General features: G+C 32.5%; 2 protein-coding genes across 2 annotated transcripts; one reads left to right on the forward strand and one right to left on the reverse strand.

The window, feature by feature from the left end:
• Positions 1-1,218: 1,218 nt before the first annotated feature.
• LOTGIDRAFT_121324 (hypothetical protein) lies at positions 1,219-1,470 on the reverse strand (the record flags this gene model as incomplete). Its single annotated transcript, XM_009058881.1, has 1 exon — positions 1,219-1,470. A coding segment is annotated over one exon (252 nt), but the record flags the coding sequence as incomplete, so codon positions are not given.
• Positions 1,471-4,214: 2,744 nt separating this feature from the next.
• Positions 4,215-15,853, forward strand: LOTGIDRAFT_162864 (hypothetical protein; the record flags this gene model as incomplete). Its single annotated transcript, XM_009058882.1, has 17 exons — positions 4,215-5,498; positions 6,009-6,130; positions 6,392-6,528; positions 6,897-6,963; positions 7,336-7,494; positions 7,877-8,045; positions 8,616-8,705; positions 8,840-8,929; positions 9,354-9,413; positions 9,703-9,767; positions 10,030-10,177; positions 10,476-10,649; positions 12,720-12,838; positions 13,399-13,436; positions 13,787-13,941; positions 14,498-14,619; positions 15,802-15,853. The coding sequence occupies 17 exons, from the start codon at positions 4,215-4,217 to the stop codon at positions 15,851-15,853; spliced, it is 3,051 nt and encodes a 1,016-aa protein (XP_009057130.1).
• Between the last annotated feature and the right edge of the window lie 2,954 nt (positions 15,854-18,807).

Consider the following 18,807-nt stretch of genomic DNA (forward strand, 5'->3'; position numbering starts at 1 on the left):
ACAGGGGGGTAATTGGGGGGGGCCCCCCCCCCCCCCCCCCTCCTTAACAAATTGATTGCTCCGCATCCCCCCCCCCCCCTCCAAAATAAATTGTGACAACCGACCAATTCAACTACTGCAACTATATACTATTGCTCCTATGGATATATTACTTGCCCTTCTGGATATATTGCTTGCCAACAGGACATCCCTTTAAGAGAATCCACACAGCTGATATTGTTATGGTATATGCGTGATTCAATTCGACATTTCCCGTGGAATCTGAATCTCAAAATATCTCACGATAAAAAAGAATTGTGAAAATTGAAATTGTTACTCATATTAGAAATTTTTCGACCTACAAAAAAAGCGGAATGCCCCTTCCAGTCCACCGTCGAAATTTGAGTCGTAAAATGCATTTGTGTCCAATATTATCCGCGTTGGATGGTAAGAATGACGACTCTTGAGACTCCGCCATATAGAAAACACATAATTATATAGAAATAGAATTGTTAGTTTGGGGAATTTTGGAAGGAGTTATGCGATGTTCGTGCAATTCTAGTACTTCTGAAGACTATTTACAAATCAACCCCGCATATAACGAATCGAGACCTTCTATTGAGAAAGGAAAATGTTATACAATAAGGCCGGAAGTGTCCAATTAGTGGGTTTATTTCCGGGTTAGAAGGAAAATGATTTGAATCAAGGTGATAAACCAAATCGAAAGTAAACTCAAATCCTACAAAAGATCGAAACAAATTAATAACTTTGTCATTTTAATGTTTAACAATAGGCCTAACAATATCTATGATATCATTAACAGGTTCGATTTCCCTTGTATGAACTATTTCAGCAAATTTACTAGAATAATAATAATAATAATAATAAAGAAAATATACTATTTAATGATTTTGGCCTTTAACGTTGTTTTAACATAAAGCTTTACTTTGTAACCCAGACCGGTGCTTTTATGAGGCCATTTTCCTCATCACCTTCTATAAGTTGTGCCAATACGAACCCAGGGCACCTGTAATCGCCTAGCAGACGACAATCTAACTCGCTACCGACTGTACTATTCCCCTCTCCTAACAGTTGACAATCCAACTCGCTACTGACTGAGCTATTCCCCTGTCCTAGCAGACGTCAATCCAACTCGCTACCGACTGTACTATTCCCCTCTCCTAACAGTTGACAATCCAACTCGCTACTGACTGAGCTATTCCCCTGTCCTAGCAGACGTCAATCCAACTCACTACTGACTGAACTATTCCCCTGTCCTAGCAGACGACAATCCAACTCGCTACTGACTAAACTATTCCCTTGTCCTAGCAGACGACAATCCAACTCGCTACTGACTGAACTATTCCCTTGTATTAGCAGACGACAATCCAACTCGCTACTGACTGAACTATTCCCTTGTATTAGCAGACGACAATCCAACAAGCTAATGACTGAGCTATTCCCCTGTTGTAGCAGACGACAATAAAGCTCACTAATATGGATTTTCTTTTCATATATTGAAATGATATTATATTATTGAAACTAACTGCATAAACAATACTCTCTCACTAGAGATTACAACTCCATACCTGTTCCTGTGCTTTCGTAACATTACTTAACCGCAATGTTAAAAGCTAAAATTCCTAGTTGTTAACCCCTTCAAGGAGATATGCATGGCACGGGCAAGGATAAGTATAAGAGGGTGAGAGCCAACACCTGGCCGATTCTCTAAAGCACTGGCACAGGCATCATAATTTTTTTACCTTGAGAAGGATTCGAACCCACGGCACCTAATCGCCCAGCAGACGACAATCCTACTTACTACCAACTGAGCTATTCCACTGCCACATGTTGGTGTTGATATTTTATTTCGTACGAACGGCAAACTTTTTTCTGTAAACATTGTGGTCGGTAGTTGGACAGACAGCAGTTCGAGGTCGTCTCGAGTCCTAAATTACTAAATAGTTCAAGGGTCATGGTGTCTATTGAAATTAAAGCTTAAACATTTCATTTTCAATAAAACCTTTTGCTTCACAAATTCAGAAAAACAATATTTTGAGATTAGTTCGTTACCCTTTATTGGATTTCGTGTGGTCTGTAGTCTATTAAGATATTTGGAGTTGTTTCCCTTATACCATGAAAAGACATTAATTAATGATTGTTGAACTTGTTAGTTTTTAAAGTTCTATACATCCTTGTACCAACCTCGTAATATAGCAAACAACCAAATGCGTATAAAAATGTCAACATTGTTTTTAGGATATTTAAAGGGATTTTAGTCTCTGCATTTAAAGGGACAGATGCGCGATTTTTCAGAAACGGATTATTTTTTTAGCTAAGCCAGTCAGTAATAGTGTTCACAGTTCACCGTCGAAATTTGAGCCTTAAAATCCATGTATGTCCAGAATTATCAGCGTTTGAATGTTAAAATGATGACTCGTCATCATATAGAAATAGCGAGTAAAATTCCTAGTTTGAAGAATTTTTAAAGGAATTGTGCTATTTTCTCACATTTTAGTACCACTGAAGATTATTTACATATATTCAACACTAAAATCAACGCCCCAAAATGGCGCCCCTTTCCCTTTAACTTAAGTCCCAAACTCATACCTTACACCGGCCCACCTGAATCTATTGGTAATATAAGGGTAGAAAAGTTTGGTATGATATCTAAAGGAGAGTTTAATCGTTGTTGATAAAGTTAATGAGGGTGTCTAATTAATATTTAATTAACTCAGATTATCACCTGGGTGACACAAATATCAGCCTTCATATCTCTTCTGTCTCAAAATATTAATTCAATTCGGAATTTGTGACGTCATCAAATACGAAGGATGACAGAGAATAAATATTAAAATAGATTTTGAAATGGTGTTTATTTTATTTTGTGGTATCGTAACTTTAAACAAGATGAAATGTAAATGACAGTCTCGTGTGTGTGTATTTGTTCGTGTTTTAATGTAATGTTGTATGGTGAACTGAAGTCAGGTGTGTTGTATCCGGATTAAAGAACATCAGTAAGTATATTGATGATAAATACCTCTATTGTTTGATTATCTAGGACTGAATTATTAACTAGGCTAAATAATCTGAACATTGTGTCATAACTAATCATAGCCTAGACCTACTATTGAATCTAAACTAATGACGTTTTAATTCCTTAGGCCTAAATAGAACTTGAAATCCAAGGCGTTTCCCGAACTGATTAAAATTGCTACTTTGAATCTAGTGCAAAAGGTAAGTGTAATTTTTGTAAACTTTACAGAGTGGAACTATGTTCAAAAGCTAACTTGGAATATTATAGGCCTATCCAGACATGTGGCTTTCCTTCACATATCATGTACATAGGCCCCGAGTATAGACCCTAAAAGAAGCTACAAGGCTGGGGTAAGCCTAAAAGTAGTCGTGGTACTGTACTTCAGCAACAGTACGATATTATCCATATCTAGGCCTAGGCTAATTGATAATTGCTACAGATGCTAAAAGAACATGGAAAGCAGTAGACTAACCCTATAATATATTATATATTAGCCGGCAAAATGTTTCATACCGACATAAGACAAAGAAGGGGTTTTCCAAAACCCTTTATCCCGAATTTCTCTTCTAAATTGAGTTACATATAAATTTATTGATAAAAAAGCTAGGCATTGCTCCTTTAATGTCATCTACATCACGTGACCATGACGTCATACAACAAGTGTCATGGTGGGAATTCTGAATGTTAACGACGAAACAGGCAAAGAAATCTGATTATTTTACTTTTCTAACACGTTTCTGGTTACTTCAGATGTGTAGGTAACAACTCTAAAGTCTCTTTAGTGTATCCCTTGAATTTGGTGACAGCAATTGAAATTTTTTATTGAAGATTGAATGAAAATGTCTGAAGTTTCAAGTTTTCTGCACGACCTTGACCTTGACCAGTCGATGTTTTCTTGGCATTATTTTTAAGATTAAAAGATTAAAAGTTGTAAGGTGTAGAACATCAATGGGTATTAGTACAAACTTATTTGTGTTTGAAATCTGCATATTAATATGTATTAAGGTTGATATAGTACAAATGACAATGTGAGAAGGAGTAGGACTTAGGAGTAGGCCTAATCGATGATGTCAATAAATGATGCCAAAGACTAGGCTAATATGATTATGAATAGATCTAATTGTAATTGTGTATATTTTTTCAGACAAATGCGATGTAATGAAGGTGGATTGAGAAGGAACTGATCTGGACTTTAATGATGTCAAACACTTATCATGGTTACAACTCTGATGAATCAGAAGACAGTATTAAACAGTCTCCTACTGGACTGGCTAGCAAGCCAAGCAATACCCTCGAGGACTGCACTGCAGAGGTTTCTACAGGCAGCATGACTCATTCACCTAATAACTGTAGACAGTCAGCAAGGCATAAACCAGACACTCATGAGAACTACATAGGGGGTGCTAATGATTTCATTATCAAGTCTTCTGGTAGAGAAAGTAATAGTTTTATTGAGGACTTTACAACTGAGGTTTCTACAGACATCATGACTCATTCACCTAATAAATGTAGACAATCAATAGGGGATCAACCGAATACCCACGATGACACATCTGAGGATCATGTGGGTGATGATTTGCCGTCACCTTGCAAACTTGAAAGAGGGAAATCAAATGACACCAGCCAAGAATTCACTGATGAAGGTTTCATCAACAAATCAAGAGAGTCCTCAAGGAACTTAACTTGTACTCAAAAATATACAGATAAAAGTTCTATGGGTAGCATCCCCTATTCACCAAGTAAAACTAATGGATCTACAAGGAATATAACTAGTTTTCAGGAATACACAGAACAAGGTTCTATAGGCAGCATCACCAATTCACCAAGTAAATCAAGAGACTCCACAATGAATGTAACTAGCTTTCAGGAATACACTGCCCAAAGTTCTATGGGCATCACAAAATCACCAATTAAAATAATGGAGCCCATCAGTAATTCAATTAGTTGTCAGGAATACACAGCACAAGGTTCTATGGGCAGCATCACACCCACCAAATCTAGAGGGTCAACCAGGAATGTTACTAGCTGTCAGGGATATTTACCACAAAATTCTATGGGCAGCATCACCAATTCTCCTTGTAAATCTAAAGAATTCATGAGAAATTTAGCTCATTGTCAGGAGTACACAGCACAAGGTTCTATGGGCAGCATCACACCCACAAAATCTAGAGGGTCAACAAGGAAAGTAACTAATAGACCGGAATATACACCACAAAGTTCTATGGGCAACATCACCAATTCACCAAGTAAATCTAGAGGGTCAACCAGGAATGTAACTAACTCTCAGGAATATACACCACAAAGTTCGATGGGCAGCATCTTGCCTAATAAATCTAGAGGATCCACAGGGAATGTAACCACTTCCGATGATGAAATGATAGAAGGATTGTTCTATGCCTGTGATGAGAAGGAGGAAGGTTGGGTGGAAGTTTCCAGTATAGTGGAATATCTGACTAATACCAACAACTCTACTGGTCCAGAGGTAAGATAGATAAGCTTATATTAAGTGTATGCAGCCCACACACCAGGAATAAATTGGTGCTGGGGCTCAGACTTTGTACTCAGAAAATTTGAAGAATTACAGGCCCAAAGAACTCATTTGTGACAATTTTGAGTTGCCTAAAAATGTATCAAAATCTATATAGTGAATGTTAAAGATCCTAAATTGTCTGTCGTGTGTGATGAACACTAAATACAGGGCTTAGTCCACAAGTTTTCAAACTCTACCCTTGACTTTGAAATTTGGAATTTTATTTCTGGTCCAAAGTGAGAATATTACACTTGATAAATTTACAATAAGGTTTATGTGACTAAGAGAAAATTATCTATTTGATTAATCAAGTAAGAAATTTATAGACTTTTCCAAAAGTTATTTGGGTACTATTTACCACAAAACTTTTTTTAAAAATATTTTGATTTACACAACTATAATAAGCCATAGAATGTTTTCATTGCACACTGCATGTAGTTTAACTGTATTACATTGTTTCAGACTGATGATGCTATAACCAGACTGGAGACACTACTCAACCCTGGCAGTCTGGCGTGTAAAATGGTTGACATGGAAACCTGTAGGCTAGCTATCAGATGCTGGATTAAAGAAGTTAGAAATGGGTAAGTTAATCTTAATCTGTCTTTTTCAAAATTTTTAAAGCTATTTTTGCACTTAGTTGAGCATTAATTAGTGAGTAAAAGGGCATCAGAAGTCTTTAAATGTAGAAAAAAGGTTTTTAGTGTTAAAAAGGTTTGAAGCCAAGAATATAAAGTCTTATTTTATTAACAGAAATTTTAGTAAAGAAGTTCTGAGTTTTAGAAAAGTTTGAAGCCAACTTTTTAAGGACTTTATTTCATTAAAATTCATTGTGATGATTTCAGACTGGGTAATCCGAGTGTTGAAGAAATATTAAACAGTCCGAAGAATTCTCCCCGTCATAGTAAATTATTTGCTGGTAATGAGAGTCTACGAGCAGCGGCGCCTGAGAAGGTTTATACTGCTAGCCCATTAGTTGACAGTAAGTTATTTATGATTTATCCAAGCCTGGAATTGATAGAAACGAACTCTTTTTTTTTGACATGTTTCCCAACATTTTATAGTTTTATTAAAGATCCATCATTTATGTTTCATAGAACTGTCCCTATGTAGGATGCCATCTATTGTTTTTTTGTCCAAATCATACACCTTTACAGTAAATACTGGTACTGTATCTGAAGAGTTGTTTCTTGAATTCCACATCAACTCACTAAATATTGTACCCTTATGAAAAATATTTTTTGAAAGACGCATTGAATTTTGGATTTTCTTTTTTGAAGATTTAAGTGAAGATTTATAATGATTGAATAATGATTGAATAATGACTGAATATTTGTAATATTATTTTAGGTTTAGATCTATCAAGAATAAGTTTAGACTATTCTCTTCTAGAAACCAGTAACAGAATTCAGGAACAGTAAGTTAGCATTTTCAAGTTAACAATACTTAATATTGGACAGAATTTTTGTTGAGAGGTTTTTGGTACTTTCTAGAGTCAAAAGACAAAACCAAATGATGTCATATACAGGAACATTGTATGTAATCATAATACAGAGACTGTTTATAACTTGTGAGATTATATTAGTTTCAATAATTTTATCATTATACACAGAAATATTGTTATTATCAAAATATTGTTGACCTATTAAGTTGAGTATTTTTGAGTTTCTGTTTCTTAGAAGCTATCAACTTGCGTTGAATTGATGTTAAACATTGGTATGGTCTTTTTTGAGCCTCTCATATGGTATAACTGTTTATTAAATGATCAGTTCTGCTGTTTTATTTCCAGAGAGCTGAGTGAAATGTTGAGTAAGATTTACGATTTGCAAAATCAGAATCTTGAATTAATCGAAGAGAATTCTAAACTTCAACAGCACCTGGATGTTCAAGAAGAAAATGTGGCCACAATGTCATTGGATAATAAAAACTTACAGAAGAAAGTTCAAAGGTATTTTCTTATGGCTTATGCTAGGCTCCTATTATAATATTTATTGTATATTACAGTAGGGTTTGCTTTTTCTTCTAGACACCTGATACCACTTTTCATTATGAAATACTTACTCACTTGTGATTGATATACTTCCTCATGTGAAAAACTGCTACCAATGTATTGCCAATATGTTGTTTGGATTTTGGGTTTCGTTTTGCGGTTTGGATCATTAGTACTTGGTTTATTGATAGCAGACAAGGCATTCTTACAGTGGTGTCACTCTAACCTCAAAATCTGAGCTTAGAGCTAATGATAAGTTAACAAGATTTAAAGTTTTGTTCCAAAAAATGGAAGCTTAAAGGTAATATCTAGTTCAAACCCACTCTAAACCTTATTTCAGCCTTCAGAATATCATGGAAGAACGAAATGAAATCCTGAGTGAAAATGAAGAATTGAAAGTAAAAATATTAAATCTACAAGACACTAAGAAACATCTAGAAGACAGTATTATAAAGTTGGAGAAGGAGAATACAGAGCTAGATACAGAGGTGAAAAATACAGAGAATAAGGTCAGTTTCTGGTATTTATTCAACTGGAGCTTGGTTAGATTACTGTTTACATGTAGGATACTCCTTGAAAAAGTTTCCGTCATTGCACACTGCATTGCATTAGTGAAATTTTGATTACTATTGGTGACAAATAAACAAATTGTTGAGTGCCACTTCTTTAGCTCAGCTACTTCAAGAATTGCCAATCTAGTGGCCTCCAGTCAGTGATGCATTGAAAGAGGGTGACATGGAAAAGGTGTCTAGTTGTTTGTATGGGACATAAACCAAGGCCCCAAAGGTACAGGCTGTGAAAGTTAAAGATAATTAACTTGTGGAAGTCAGAAAAAGAGCAAGCTAATCTCATTCTTTTGGCAAAATTTCCAAGCAGAGGTCAAAAGTAGGATGTTAACTCCATTTCATTTCTTTTCACCCAGATGCATTTACTAACAGAAGAACTAGAAGACTACAGACAAGAACACAATGATTTAACTCTATTACTGTCAGAACAGAGAGAGACTAATATTAAACTAAGAGACGTGAAATTATTACAACAAACACAAATACAAGAGGTAAGTATTCAATATACAACAGAATGGTTTAACTCTATTACTGTCAGAACAGAGAGAGACTAATATTAAACTAAGAGAGGTGAAATTATTACAACAAACACAAATACAAGAGGTAGGTATTCAATATACAACAGAATGATTTAACTCTATTACTATCAGAACAGAGAGAGACTAATATTAAACTAAGGGAGGTGAAATTATTACAACAAACACAAATACAAGAGGTAGGTATTCAATATACAACAGAATGATTTAACTCTATTACTATCAGAACAGAGAGAGACTAATATTAAACTAAGGGAGGTGAAATTATTACAACAAACACAAATACAAGAGGTAGGTATTCAATATACAACAGAATGATTTAACTCTATTACTATCAGAACAGAGAGAGACTAATATTAAACTAAGAGAGGGGAAATAAACTTCAATGATTCTTATAGAATTAAGTGTAGGATAAAACCTTGTTATTTCTCAGTTCCTTATTTGATGTTTATGCCTTAAAAGACATCTTAATTTGAAGATAATTTGATATGTTGAATCAAGTGTATATATTTCACAGATGTTCAATTCCGCACTTTTGTTGAAAATCCCCAAATATTTTATTACAATTGATGATCCATGAAGAAGCAAACCTGTAAGAGATGCTTGTTTATTGATAAACTTGAGATCATGTAAAATAAACTAGAATATTGAAATGATAAATATGGAGATTGTTTGTATGAAAATGTAAAATATTCAATATATTTGTTTTTTGTAGAAAAGTGAGAAATTAGAGAAACTAGAAAATTATATTGAGGAGTTACATCAGATGAATGAGGTATGTCTTCCACCAGGTCTTATCTCTTGTATTATTACATGTATTTTTTTTATAGGATCAAACTGGTGAAGGATATGGTGGCTGACTTTACCTCTGGTATTTCATGTCTATGCTCCTCAAGCAACGTTATTTGGACATAAATCCACCAATAGTATTTCAGAATACCCACATTGGCTTTTTGTAGTTATTGCACAAGGAACAAGCAATATATATTGTAAATCTGTGTTTAACATTATTTTATTTAAATGAGTGTTTGAGAGACAGCTATAATCTGCTGGTTGTTTTCTAGGATATAAGAGCTGATAAAAGTGGATTACAACAGGAATTGATTCAGGCTCAACATCATATTTTAAGGTACAGTCAGTCTTCATCTTTTGGAAAATTATATTACCAGTGATTGCTAGCAGCTGACAGCATTGAAGAGTATCTGATCAGTCACAGGATTTAGAAACTAGCCCTCAACTCTCTTGAAACAGGACCAAATTGAAGACACTTTTTTCATATTGTAACCCCTAATTGGCAGAGGAGGCACAGGGGTTATACAGGCGAAGGTCTGTTCTCAAATCCTTTTCATATTATTTTGAATAAAAAATTGTTTATGATTTTTTTTATCCAGTTTAGAAAATGGTGAATTAAATCCTGAGAAAGAGGATATTGATGAAGAGGATTGTAGTATTTCTATACCCCCCACCCCCACAGCGTACTACCTACCCACATCTACCCCAGTATCTAGTCTTTCTATACATACACAGCTATATAGAACAGTAAGTTTCATTAAAGCTACTCCCAAGAGCAACTTGCAAGTTATGCAGGTAACAGGGACTGACATGGCAAAAGCGTCTAGTCGTTCGGATGGGACAATAAACCGAGGCCCTTTATGCTACAGGGTGTGCACGTTAAAGATCCCTCGACAGTTGGACATCGAAAAAGAGCAAGCTAATGTCGCTCTCTTGGCAAAATTTCACTCATTGCAAAATCCATGACATTGCCCGTCTTCATTAGCCCACAAGGTGCGAAAAAGTAGGACGTAAAACTCCTTTCATTTATTTTTTTATTTTCCAGCTGGGCAGTAGTCCCCATCTTCCATCTCCATTATGTAATAAAGAAATAGCTGATAGTTTAAGACAACTGGATAATCATTCTACTAGTAGTCTTGATGAAGAGTTATCCAGTATTTTAGATTCTGTTGAACATGTTAAAAACAAGCCTACTATTGTCACAGAAACAGCCAAATTAGTAAGTAACAATTTTGATGTAAACAAATTTGAGAAGCGTAAAAAGATAAGATAAACCCTTGATTTGAAAGATTTTAGACAATGACTGATGAGATTGACTAACTAGCACCAGATGGTTTTTCTTTGCCAAGGGTCACAATGCGATACATATTGCTATATGGGGTAATGGGATAAAAAATTAACTTTTTATCTTCAAAGTTTCTATATATATTAATGTATAACTTTATAACTGTGATATTTGGTTATATAGTTGATAGAAGTGGTTAGCATCCACTGTCTTATAAATAGTTTCTATATATATTAATTTATAACTTTATAACTGTGATATTTGGTAAAATAGTTGATAGAAGTGTTTAGTGTCCACTGTCTTATAAATAGTTTCTATATATATTAATGTATAACTTTATAACTGTGATATTTGGTAATATAGTTGATAGAAGTGGTTAGCATCCACTGTCTTATAAATAGTTTCTATATATATTAATTTATAACTTTATAACTGTGATATTTGGTTATATAATTGATAGAAGTGGTTAGCATCCACTGTCTTATAAATAGTTTCTATATATATTAATTTATAACTTTATAACTGTGATATTTGCGAATATAGTTGATAGAAGTGGTTAATGTCCACTGTCTTATAAATAGTTTCTATATATATTAATTTATAACTTTATGACTGTGATATTTGGTAATATAATTGATAGAAGTGGTTAGCATCCACTGTCTTATAAATAGTTTCTATATATATTAATTTATAACTTTATAACTGTGATATTTGGTAATATAGTTGATAGAAGTGGTTAATGTCCACTGTCTTATAAATAGTTTCTATATATAATAATTTATAACTTTATAACTGTGATATTTGGTAATATAATTGATAGAAGTGGTTAGCATCCACTGTCTTCTAAATAGTTTCTATATATATTAATTTATAACTTTATAACTGTGATATTTGGTAATATAGTTGATAGAAGTGGTTAATGTCCACTGTCTTATAAATAGTTTCTATATATATTAATTTATAACTTTATAACTGTGATATTTGGTAATATAGTTGATAGAAGTGGTTAGCATCCACTGTCTTATAAATAGTTTCTATATATATTAATGTATAACTTTATAACTGTGATATTTGGTTATATAGTTGATAGAAGTGGTTAGCATCCACTGTCTTATAAATAGTTTCTATATATATTAATTTATAACTTTATAACTGATATTTGGTAATATAGTTGATAGAAGTGGTTAATGTCCACTGTCTTATAAATAGTTTCTATATATATTAATTTATAACTTTATGACTGTGATATTTGGTAATATAATTGATAGAAGTGGTTAGCATCCACTGTCTTATAAATAGTTTCTATATATATTAATTTATAACTTTATAACTGTGATATTCGGTAATATAGTTGATAGAAGTGGTTAATGTCCACTGTCTTATAAATAGTTTCTATATATATTAATGTATAACTTTATAACTGTGATATTTGGTTATATAGTTGATAGAAGTGGTTAGCATCCACTGTCTTATAAATAGTTTCTATATATATTAATTTATAACTTTATAACTGTGATATTTGGTAATATAGTTGATAGAAGTGGTTAATGTCCACTGTCTTATAAATAGTTTCTATATATATTAATTTATAACTTTATAACTGTGATATTTGGTAATATAATTGATAGAAGTGGTTAGCATCCACTGTCTTATAAATAGTTTCTATATATATTAATTTATAACTTTATAACTGATATTTGGTAATATAGTTGATAGAAGTGGTTAATGTCCACTGTCTTATAAATAGTTTCTATATATATTAATTTATAACTTTATAACTGTGATATTTGGTAATATAATTGATAGAAGTGGTTAGCATCCATTGTCTTATAAAAAGTTTCTAACAATTTCAGTGAAAAAAATTGTTTTATCTAACACAACTTAAAAAATTTTGCAAGGCATTAGCTTGCTCTTTTCGATTTCCAACTTTAACGTGCACAGCCTGTAGCACACAGGGCCTCAGTTTTTTGCCTTTTTTTCAAATGAACATTGTTTTCCCTGTAGTTGTCAAGATCAAGAGAAAAGAGGGAAGAGTTCCTACGAGAAATTGATGACCTACTTAACTCCCCTCCAGAATTAGAGAAATACAAGGCAGATAACTCTAGTCAAGATTTACTGACTAGGTAAGTTGTAGAACATGCTCTGTTCACAGTCAGATAGGAATTAATGTTGATCTTAATATTGCTATGGATAAGTTCAAGACAACAGCGAAATTTCTTGCTTTATTCTATTCTTTATTTATATTGAGTGGTCAATATCTTTCATGAATGTAAAAGACTGTTGGGTTGATTTAATGGGACAGGATCACCATCTATTTAACCAGTCGTTCTTTAGTCTCAGAATCAGGAATATTTTGAGCTAAGCTAATCAGTAAGACTCTTCACAGCTCACAGTCAGAATTTGAGACTTCAAATCCATGTGTGTCCAGAATTATCTGCGTTGATGAGTCGTCTTTTCTTGAAACATTGCCAAATATAGAAAAGACATATATAGAAATAGTGAGTAAAATTCCTAGTTTGAGATATTTTTGAAGGAATTATGCAATTTCCATGCAGTTCTAGTATTTCTGAAGACTATTTATATATATTCAAGACTCAAATCAACCATTTAGAATGACAAACCTGTCCCTTTAAATCAGTTTGTGTTGTTTTTTGAGGAATTGATTTATTTTCAATTTTTTCAGAAATACACAGATAGTTGAAATCCTGAAAGTTCTAAAAGGTAATATAATAATGATAATCCTAAAACTTGACAAATATCAATTTCACTTGATAAAATATTAAAATATCAAAATATTTCAAAATTAAAAATTTGTTTAAAAGAACGTTGATGTATAGATGTCACTTTTGTGATTTCTGGCGCTTGTTAAAACTTTGTTGAAACATTTTCTCAATTTCATGGACATTTCGTAAAATAGTCTCTCCATAAATATAAACTGTCTTACTCTCTATAGAGTCATTTTCCTTAACAACACTTGAGAGTCCCATCATTTCTACTAAGTGAAATCTTTGGTACCAAGAAATGAGTGTCCAATAAAAAGAGAGTTTTCACCGTATTTGAATTTTTTTCAGAAGAGAATGAGAGATTAAGAAGTTTGAATGATCAATCATTAGAAAGTTTATTAAACACAGAGAAAGATATAGATACAACGTATGATAACAGAATAATAGTACTGAAAGATACCTTGATAGACGAACGTAAACAACATCAATTTACAGCTTCACAGGTAAAATGCTTTTTCAGGTTTTCATTGGGCAGTCAATTTGACATATCCCTTGGGCATTGTAACTGTATATTGGATTGTGGGATATTACCAATGAATCTATGATACAATATATGTACAAACGATCCGAAACTCGAAATCCAAAAGAACAGTTTGGCAAAACATAGGAAATGAAATGAATGGAGTTTTACGTCCTACTTTGGCAAAACATAGGAAGCAGTATTTGAATCATAAATGAGTAAGTATATCATAATGAGAAGTGTTATCTATCTAGTGGTGTTTAGAAGAGTAAGCATACCCTGTCTGGCACCACACCTGTCTATCATATATATGACCAAATCTAATTTTTTAACCAATCTTGATGAAACTTTGTATGGGTGTATATGATTAAGGAAAATTAAATCAAAATTTTTGTTGACCCTTGAACCTAGAGTAATTTAAAGAGCAGGTTATAAAGACTATTTACACAAATTCAAGACCCACATCAATCCCTGAAATTGGGGTCCCTTTAAGACATCTTTTCCACTTGATAAAAATGGAAACATGTCTAATATTTCAGTTAAAAACAGTAGAAGACAATCTGAAACAGAAGGTAGAAGAAATAGAAACTAAACAGACATATTTAGAGTCTTTAGAAATGATCAAGTCACAGCTACAGGAACAGAATGAACAGCTTAAAAGGTCAGTTAATTTCATTTGAGAACAGACTGTAGCTCAATTGGTTAGAGTGTTGAAATCTTGATGTAATTTTCTTGGTTAGTCTACATCCAACAAATGTTGGTTTTTGTGGGTTCTAATTTGGATTGTCATGTGAAAGTCTGGTGACATCTTTCCACGTATTTCCAGTCAACCAACTGTAAATGGTTACAGAATTTGGGTAAGAAAAATGACAAAAGTTTTATAATCGACTACAAGGTAGATAGGATCCTAGCTAATTTAGATTGATATCCTATTTTTTTCCCTTTGTATATGCCCATATATGAATGCAGATATATTGCATGCATTGAGGCTATCAGAAATACAGAGTTATTGCCCTTGTTAAAATATTAACTTCAATTGAAATTAATTAAAATGTAATATCTTATTGCCCAGCAAAATTTCACAATTTTAGTTTCTTGATTTTAATTTTATCCTCCAACAATCAGATACAGAGTTATTGCCCTTGTTAATAAAGCAAGTTTTTGACTTTGATAATAATTTAAGTTATAAGTTCAAATATGACATAATAATTCAATACCCCAGTAAAATATCAACTGTTAAGTATCTGATGTAAATTAATAATGAGTTATTGCCCTTGTTAACAATAACAATAATTAATATTAATCTAGAAATAAATCAAAATATGACACAATTATCTAATAACTCAATAAAATATCAACTGTTTAGTTTCTGATGTAAATTAGCAAGGAGATACAGAGTTATTGCCCTTGTCAACAATAATTAATGATTAATCTAAAAATAAATCGAAATATAACTAAATGATCTAATAACCCAATAAATATCGACAGTTTAGTTTCTTGACTTTCCGTGGAATTTCTCACGGCCGTTCTGGTTGTTTCTCTCCATGACGTTAATCAATAAACTTACTCCCCTCCTAACTGAAGAGTTCTAACTGACTACAGTGAAGGTTATTACCAGATTATCTTAGGAAGGAAGACTGGATTTTAACAGGAATATTGTGAAGGATTAAGTGTTTCCCGTATGATTTTATTCTATGGATTATGTATTGTGTTTCCTATGAGAGGTTTGATTCTATTGTAAAATGTTCTGTATTTGTTTTGAATATGGATATTTCATTTGTGATATTTCTAGGAAGGGATGATTTAAGACGTTTGTAAAAGTGCAATATTGTTTTTTTTGTAGAATTTTGTGTATTGTGTATTTTTCTGTGAGAAGTTTGATTCATTATAGATAAGTAATAGAGTTTTTGAATTGGAAGTTAAGGAGTTTCTATGTCTAGTGAAACATTGTCTGGTTGTGAGTCTAAGATGTGTTTGTTAAAATACAAGAGTTGTGTAATATTTCTTATTAAAAACACTCTTTATGATGACATTTAAAGATAATTTCAGTATTATGTGGGGACATTTTCACTTTTCTTTGGGGACATTTGATGTGTCACAGCCAGTCACATGCTGTGAAAAATAAAAACTTTCCAACTACCCTCTCTGCTCCCCCCTGTGGCTCTGCATGCTATGCATGAGATATGTTGCAATATATTTCAGATTATAAAATAATGTAAGGTTTTGCATGTAGCATGCTACTGCCACTAAGATCGGCACCCACGGGCGCCAACATAGAACATTCATAACACAATAAATGATATTTACATTTATAAAATAAAACAAAGACATATAGGCTAAGACAGAAACATAATATGATAATATTCAAGCAATAAACTGTTACCCTATGGCAGTTATGGTTGTATATCAGGACAAAGGTTGGCTGGAAAATTGAATAAATGCATATTATGGTGATATAAACGCCACATGAATTTGTATTAGTTCAATGGAAAAAATAATAGCTAATATAAATATAACAACATAATGCATAGCATAATATGTATAATCACATCAGAACAACAGACTAACAAACATGTCATATTTTCTGCTTCTGCAAACATACTCTTTATAAATGATTTGACTGATGTTTGAGTAAGGAGTTGTTCAACAGTAGTACACCAGAATCACATAGAATCAATATTCTTAAACTCTATTCTAGATACAAGTCAATAATTAGGCTCACAATGTAACTTTAGAATTATGTCAAGTTTGGTTTCTATTGTCGTTACTTGCCCTTTTCTTGATATAGATCTACAGTGTCTGGTAGTTCGTTGAGTAACTGTTAGCAACAAGGTTAGGCAAAACTTTCCCTTGATTGTTGACTAAGGTATGACAGCCAACAACAAACTCTCCTGATTTTACATAAACTAGCTTAGTTAAGACCCTGGGATATCCTAGAAACAGTGTTAGAAGTTAAGACCCTGGGATATCCTAGAAACAGTGTTAGAAGTTAAGACCCTAGGATATCCTAGAAGATATCCTAGAAACAGTGTTAGAGGTTAAGACCCTGGGATATCCTAGAAACAGTGTTAGCAGTTAAGACCCTGGGATATCCTACAATCAGTGTTAAAAGTTAAGACCCTAGAATATCCTAGAAACAGTGTTAGAGGTTAAGACCCTGGGATATCCTAGAAACAGTGTTAGAAGTTAAGACCCTGGGATATCCTAGAAACAGTGTTAGAAGTTAAGACCCTAGGATATCCTAGAAACAGTGTTAGAAGTTAAGACCCTGGGATATCCTAGAAACAGTGTTTGAAGCAGTGTTAAAAGTTAAGACCCTGGGATATCCTAGAAACAGTGTTAGAAGTTAAGACCCTAGGATATCCTAGAAACAGTGTTAGAAGTTAAGAACCTAGGATATCCTAGAAACAGTGTTAAAAGTTAAGACCCTGGGATATCCTAGAAACAGTGTTTGAAGCAGTGTTAAAAGTTAAGACCCTGGGATATCCTAGAAACATTGTTAAAAGTTAAGACCCTAAGATATCCTAGAAACAGTGTTAGAAGTTAAGACCTGGGGATATCCTAGAAACAGTGTTAGAAATAAGAACCCTAGGATATCTTAGAAACAGTGTCAGAGCCCCATGGAAGCAATTTTAACAATTTATTTTCAATTAACATGTAGAGGGAGGCAAAAATTTAAAATATCTTCAGTTGAATTTTAGCAGAATTGACATTATCATTGATATAGATATAAAAATATTATTATTTCAAACTGAAGACTGTTTCATTGATAAAATTTCTGATAAAAATAAAAAATGATATTTCTTGGTTTACGGTCAATGATCAATAAGATATCTATATCTCAGATTCTCGTATAAGATTTTATATTCTAAACTTATTGATTTTACTCAATTTAATTCCAGATAGTCTGTAATAGAGCTGGTGCTTGAGAATTGTAGTTTTGTTATACACCTACGTTAAACTTGGCATAAATGTTGATTATAGTTTAAAGGTTGCTAGTCCAGAAATTATAATAGAAAAACTTTGAAAATGTATTTTATTGAAAAATCAACCAATAAAAAAATGAACTGAAAACCCTTTTTGTAAGAAATATCTAAGGATAAAAATACCTGATATTGATTCTAACACTTTTACTGATATTGATACTGATATTGATACTGATATTGATACTGATATTGATATTGATATTGATACTGATATTGATATTGATATTGATATTGACACTGATATTGATACTGATATTGATACTGACACTGATATTGATATTGATACTGATATTGATATTGATATTGATACTGATATTGATACTGATATTGATATTGATATTGATATTGATACTGATATTGATATTGATATTGATATTGATACTGATATTGATATTGATATTGATACTGATATTGATACTGATATTGATATTGATATTGATATTGATACTGATATTGATATTGATATTGATATTGACACTGATATTGATACTGATATTGATACTGACACTGATATTGATATTGATACTGATATTGATATTGATACTGATATTGATATTGATATTGATATTGATATTGACACTGATATTGATACTGATATTGATACTGACACTGATATTGATATTGATATTGATACTGATATTGATACTGATATTGATACTGATATTGATACTGATATTGATACTGATATTGATACTGATATTGATATTGATACTGATACTGATACTGATATTGATACTGATATTGATACTGATACTGATACTGATACTGATATTGATACTGATATTGATACTGATACTGATATTGATACTGATACTGATACTGATATTGATACTGATATTGATATTGATTCTAATACTGATATT

Source organism: Lottia gigantea, assembly GCF_000327385.1.
Source record: "Lottia gigantea unplaced genomic scaffold LOTGIsca_36, whole genome shotgun sequence".
Lineage (NCBI taxonomy): Eukaryota > Metazoa > Mollusca > Gastropoda > Lottiidae > Lottia > Lottia gigantea.